The 6,911-nt window shown below is 29.9% G+C and overlaps 1 protein-coding gene across 1 annotated transcript; it reads left to right on the top strand.

Annotated features, from left to right (window-relative positions):
* The first annotated feature begins 1,739 nt into the window (after positions 1-1,739).
* On the top strand, positions 1,740-3,587 carry LOC145053444 (FCS-Like Zinc finger 14-like). Its single transcript, XM_079001490.1, has 2 exons — positions 1,740-2,533; positions 3,280-3,587. The coding sequence occupies exons 1-2, from the start codon at positions 1,992-1,994 to the stop codon at positions 3,437-3,439; spliced, it is 702 nt and encodes a 233-aa protein (XP_078857616.1). The 5' UTR covers positions 1,740-1,991; the 3' UTR covers positions 3,440-3,587.
* The last annotated feature ends 3,324 nt before the right edge of the window (positions 3,588-6,911 follow it).

Genomic DNA, 6,911 nt, shown 5'->3' with positions numbered 1-6,911 from the left:
AATTTTTTTAGGTAAATAAAATGACGAAAATAATAATTAAAAAAAATCGGATTTTTTCTTTTATTTTGTATTTTAAATTATTTTTAGATTGTGTGTTATAGTCTCACAAAATTAATATGGTCTTAAATGAACTTCTCTCTCTCTCTCTCTATATATATATATATATATATATATATATATATATATATATATATATATATTCAAAATGAGTTATATTTCACATTAAAAAATTGTTTAAAATTATAATGTCTCCATTTGGCATTAAATAATAATGGAAAAAAGAATCTTTGTAGGCATGATTGCCAGAAATTATTATATTCTGAAAAAAACTGGAAAATGATAGAATAAAAATTTCAAAAAAAATCAACAAATGTGGAGAAGAAAACAAGGTAGACATACAGTGTGTAAAATGAGTCCTTGTACTTTAGAAATTAATAGATCAACCCCTTTAAAAATTAACAGATAGATCAACCCTTTTGATTTACTCTTCGCTTCTCACCATTAACTACCATCTAGGCAAAATAGATAAAAAAAAAAAAAAAACGTCGTTGTATTTTCACTTATTATTTTTATTTTAAATACTAATACTAGATAATATGCATGTCCAAATATATTTTTCGTTGAGGTTAATAAAATAGCTTACCATAAATTATCAGTTCCATATTTTAATAATAGTTATGTTACCGTTATTGTTAGTCGTTGTTTCGTTGTTAATAAACTACAAATAGCTAGATATCAAATAATTTATCTATAATAACATAGTGTAGCAAGTAAAAAAAGATGTATAGAACCATGAAGTTCAATTTACAATTCAACATCATCTTATCATATGTGAATGCAATATTGTTCCATGATAAAGATCTTAGACAACATGTTCATAACTTTTGAGAGGATAAAAGCCCCACATACACAATAAGAAACTCGTAGCCCTAAAATGTGTTATGATGATCATGAGCTTGTTATAGAAAAAAGAAAAGATATATAGTCTATAAAACCGATCAAAGGATTATGCATTGATATTGTTCGGCAATGCATTAGGTTTGTTTGGCAAATAGTGAATAATTTAGTTCAATCATTATGAGAGTTTGTTATGATGATAGAAACTTAGGCAAGTACAATTTCTATTTCCCAAATTGCATAGGAATATTTGAAAGGTTGTTGGCCACTACTAAATAAAAAGCTTGCTACACACATGATGAAATCCTAGTGAACTGTTACTTCCATAAATATACATATTCATATGTAAATGTATACGTCAATAAATTGTACAAGCATGCTTCCAAAAGACCTTTGTAAGTTTTATTAGTAATGAACATAAAAGACATGTTCAAACTCAAAAGATAATAACAAACAAGATATTGATAACCATATGAAAACTAAAATTTTCAATGAATGAAAGTGAACATGATTCTTTTTGGGTTTTCTTAGTGGCTATTTATTATTCTCATTGGGTAACTTTTATTTATCAAGTTTGGACATTTATGTTTTTCGTGGATTACTAAGAATATGCTATTGAAAGTATATAAAAAAGAACTCAAAGGGAGTTATTTGTATGAAGACACAAACCAAAAGGGAGTAAGGTGGAAATTGGAACGGAAAAGAAAAAGATAAAAGAGGAGTTAACCCCTTAATTATCAACTATTTACAATATTGCCAATACGGCTTCTTTATTCTTTTTCTTTCTTCTTAAAGCACTTGAGCCTATTTCACAGATGAAGAAGCAGAGGAAGAGAGCAGGTGGCCTTCTCTCTTAAGCCATCTCTCTCTCTCTCTCCACCCTTCTTCTAAACCACTTTCACGAAGCTCACATATATATACGTATATATGTATGTATATATACATACTGTCAAATCTGTTCATAGTGTCAATTATCAGCTCCCTTTAAGCATCCTCCGAAACCCTTTTCTTTCTGATGATTTGTCTGATAAATTCAGCAAGTGAGGAAAGAAAAGATTGAATTTTGAAAGAACCCTGATAAAATCTTGTCAAAAATGGCGGATTTGAAGGGAAAAAAGACTAACAAGTCAAGATTAACACTAAAAACCCTACCTTTTTTCTTGTCTTCATCCAATGATCAAAACAAGTCAGTAAAGAGATTTGGAGAACAAAACGGTGTCGTTGGGCTGGGAATTGTGGTCGCTTTAAACAACGAATCATCGGGTCATAATACCCAGAACCCGGTTTTCTCAGTTTCACCCAGATCCAACCCGATCCCGATATTTAGCAAGAGACCCAGTAAGGATGATGTTGAAATCGAGTTATTGGAGGAGTATACATGTGTGATATCGCATGTGGGGAATAATATGATCAAAAAAAGGGAGTATTTTGATGATGGGTTGAAGAGAAGAAGTGTTAATGGTGGTCGGACTACTAGCTATTGGGTCAGCACCACCGGTGGTGGTGGTGGAGTGTTTTGTTCTCCGTCGCCTCCGGTGGTTATTGGTGGTGGAACGATGTTTGAGGATGGGGATTTCTTGAGTTCTTGTCATCTTTGTAAGAAGAAGCTTCATGGATTGGATATCTTCATGTACAGGTATTGAATTATTCTGATTTGTGATTCTATAAAGTTGTGAATTTTGAGTTATTTGATACTTGTTTAGAACTCATTTCTTGAAGATTTTGGGTTCTATGATTAATTTGCTAAAAGTTGATGATTGTTCGAGTTCATTGTTTTTTATTATTTGTGTATTTTAAACTGGTATTCAAAATTCAAAGTAAATAATAGCTCTTGATTTAAAGATCCATAGGGCCGTTTTTTTCACTGCATGATAAAGTGTTTGTTTAGAATTAATGGTTGTAAAAAATAAAAATATAAAAAGACAAAAAGTATTTTCGAAAATGTAAAGGGAAATACACGGAAAAACGAATGAGTGTCAGATTTGCAAAAAGTTAGTGGTGTACTTGGAATGCTCATTTCCATGAGAAAAGTAGCTCTTTTTGTATCAACTTAAAGAATAACAATCATCATAGATAAATACATCAAGTGCCATTTGGCCTAATGATATTTTAACAATCCTTTAGGTTGTGAAGTTTAATTCCCTATAGGCTTTGTTAGAGAATATTTTTTTAAAAAAATATATTCACGTCTTTTATATACACAATAAGATAGATCGAGAGGGAGCAATCCCACTTTTTTTGTAAATTACATGTGAAAGACATATTCTAACATATTTTGTTATGTGGCTATGTCACGTTATCTCTTGTTATGTGTAATAAACAAAGTTGTAGATACTTATATAATATCCATTTGTAACTAATTATTCTTATTGTTCTTTTTAGAGGTGAGAAAGCGTTTTGTAGTGAAGAATGTCGATACAAGCAAATCTCCATTGATGAACACAAAGAGAAGTATGCGTCGGGTGTGAGGAAACAGCCTGAATACACTGAATCTCTATGCTCCAGTCCTATGCAGCTTCCTGCTGGGATGATTGTAGCATGAAGGTTTTCGAATTATATATACATATTTTATATATAATATATATAAATATATAAATATAAATAACGAAAATGGAATATAAAATGAAATGTGGTTCGAAAACGAACCCGAATAAGTTACTTTTGTTCGGAAGAAAAGAAAAGGATAAAATGTGAATCGGGGAATCGAAGGTGAAAGAGGGGTTTTAGGGTAGTATTTGTTTTTTTGACTTGGAAGTTTTGTTTGGGATTATGTTATAGTTTGTAATCGAAGGATTGGGATTTTGGATGTACGAATACAACTAGTCATGCTCAATGTACAAGTTGTTGATGCATGAGTTAGCGTAAAGCATTTTTGCCTACTTCTAAGTTGTTTAACAACTTGTTTTGTCACTTGATGTATGTTGTTGATTATGCTTATAACCTTTTAACTGACGTGAAGTTTTTATTCGTTTAAATTTGTGGTAATATTCGACAATATATGTGGTGTGAGAACGGGATTTGTTGATACATAACTTTTATTTTATGTTGATTTTTTTTTTTTTTTTTTTTGTATTATTTTGATATCGGTTTTTGTTGCTTTTCAGCTTCTGTTGCGTTGCGACTGAAGAGAAAAAGAGTTGCATAAACCTAGTTTTGTTTGTTTTAGATTGGTTATACTACTATTTGTTTACTCTTATTCATATTGATTATATTTAATATTTATTTTTGTTAGATTGGTTATACTACTATTTGTTTACTCTTATTCATATTGATTATATTTAATATTTATTTTTGTTCTCATTTGTGACTAGTGAAGCACGTTATTGTTTATTTGATTATTTAACTATTCATTGCTTTTATATGTTTATAATTGTGTACTTGTTAATTGTTATTCTGTATCTTACTTGATTGTGATTCACATGTTTTAGTATAATTGTTATTTAGAGGGTGAAATGATTAGAGTTTCTAATCATATAAACAGGAGGATGGACAAGTTAGAACAGCAAATCTCGAACAAACAGTGAATAGAGGGTTTGTTCAAAAAGGAATTCTGAAAAAGAGTTGTTTTAACTTTTAAGTGTTAAAAAAGAATTATTGACTTAGTTTTTATATTATTATTTATTTATAATTATTTATGTAAGATATTTTTATTGCTTTGAGTTTGCTTTTTTTGAGAAAAATAAAAAAGAGAAATTAAATTATCTCTTACCTTTTATGCCTATAATTATTTTCATACACTAAAATTATGTCAAATCACCATTCAATTTAATTTTATTTCATATATTCCTAATATAACATTAATCAGTTAGTTTAAAAAAAAATATGAAATGATAACACTTGTCATAATTTTATGGGAAAATGATTTTTGAGGGTAACTAACTATTACGTTTGTTTTCATTTGATCACTTTCCTTTAATATATCATCGATTGTTGTTTGTGTTCACCATAACCTTTTTGACTGGCTTTTGACCTGTGATATCCGGTCAAAGGGTTATGGTGAACACAAACAACAAGTTCGATGATATATTGAGTACAAAAAAAAAATGTGACCAAATGAGAACAAACTCAACAGTTGGTTACCTTCCTGATTCATTTTCCCTGAAAAGTTAAATGAAATTAAAGTTGCAAAATTATCAAAGACTGTAACCTTCTTTGGCCATAACGTATATGAAGAGCGTTTCGGAGGGGTAACTTCGTTAAAACATGGTCTATGCAATGCTTACCGTGGTTAGCTGTCAACACCTCTCTGCAAAAGGATATGACTGTATATGAGAGGTATACTTATCAACATAAACGTTTACCTCAATGTATATTATGGTGATGTGTCTGCAAAAGATGCATGATAATGTATATATTGATGTTGTATCTTATCCTATGAATTCGATCTTAAAGCTAAGTAAACTCAAAAATCACAATACTTGTGATTCCACTCGTTTGCAGACTTGTCTAGAATCCATGATACGATAAATCATTTGATTAGAAATGTAAATATAGTCATGAAATGCATCTGCTTAGTCAAGATTCCCCTAATAAATCTTCAAGTGTATTACAAAGTTGTACATGTATGAATAATGTTCTTCCGTGGGTTATGTTTTGAAGAGAAGCAATAATGAATCTCATAAAATCATTAATATAAGCAGGAGATGGCGTAGGATTTACTATAAATGAGTCAAGGGAAAATGACTCATAAAGGTAACCAACTGTTGAGTTTGTTTTCATTTGACCTCTTTCCTATTTTTTGTACTCAATATATCATCGAACTTGTTATTTGTGTTCACCATAACCATTTGACCGGCTATTACAGGTCAAAAGCCGGTCAAAAGGGTTATGGTGAACACAAACAACAAGTTCGATGGTATATTGAGTACAAAAAAAAAGTAAGGGACCAAATTAAAACAAACGTAACATTTAGTTACCCTCAAGAGTTATTTTCCCTAATTTTATTGGATATGAACATTTGTAGGCATAAAAAATAGGAAACAATTTAATTTCTCAATAAAAAATTTAGGCCATAGACATCCATGTTTAAACAAATTTAATTTCTCAATAAAAAATTTAGGCCATGGACATCCATGTTTAAACAAATTTAATTTCTCAATAAAAAATTTAGGCCATAGACATCCATGTTTAAACAAAGTATCGTACAACTTAACCGCGATCAAGATTACATAGTAGCGATCACTTGAAATAAACACTCTAAAATAGAGTGATCTCACAAGTTTTAACAATGGAACATTTAAAAAAAAAACGCATATTCTTATAACAACTTAACAAGTAAGAAAGAAAGAAATTATTTATCACCTTCCATCGATACTTCTAATAATACCCAAATAAAGTGCTTTGTCGTGATGTGTGAGAATAATGATAGCTATAAGCCAAAAGATCTATCATCTATGAATAAGCCCATGCTTAGCTAGCCTAGCAGTAGTCGAGCTGTGTCATGCAAATAATTAATTGTGATAGCAACTAATAAGCTTTGTCAAGCAAACAATTAACGATGACATCAATTAATATAGTTCGTTTTAGGCTATTATCTACTATTCTACTATTAGTCTATTACTATAGACTAGTAATATTAGAATATGTTGTAGTATGATGAACACGAAGAACGCAGAACACATGAAGTTTTAAAAATAATTATGAAGTTTTAAAAATATCAAACCGGTAAATTAGCGATCGTCCATTGATTTGATGACTAGTCTGATTTTCAAATATTCCTTATCAAAAAAATATTGCCTAAAATAAGGAAACTTTTCATATTGAAAAACGACACTTTTGTGCAACACTTTTGAAAAGGTAGCATTTTGGAAAACAAACTCTCGTGCAATTAGACTTTCAAAACATAAAGTGATATTTCCACTTAATAATTTGATTCATCCACATAAAATACAACATCTTTGCAGCTATCGTACAAGTTGGTAAAACATACATTTTAAATGGATTAATCAATTTATCAAGTGGAAATATCACTTCCCTTACAAAACATATGCAACAAACTCCATCTTGGGACGAAC

The sequence above is a fragment of the Lactuca serriola genome, chromosome 5 (genome assembly GCF_051521515.1).
Source record: "Lactuca serriola cultivar US96UC23 chromosome 5, Lser_US96UC23_V15, whole genome shotgun sequence".
In the NCBI taxonomy this organism is placed as follows: Eukaryota; Viridiplantae; Streptophyta; class Magnoliopsida; order Asterales; family Asteraceae; genus Lactuca; species Lactuca serriola.
This window is presented reverse-complemented; position numbering and strand designations above follow the sequence as displayed.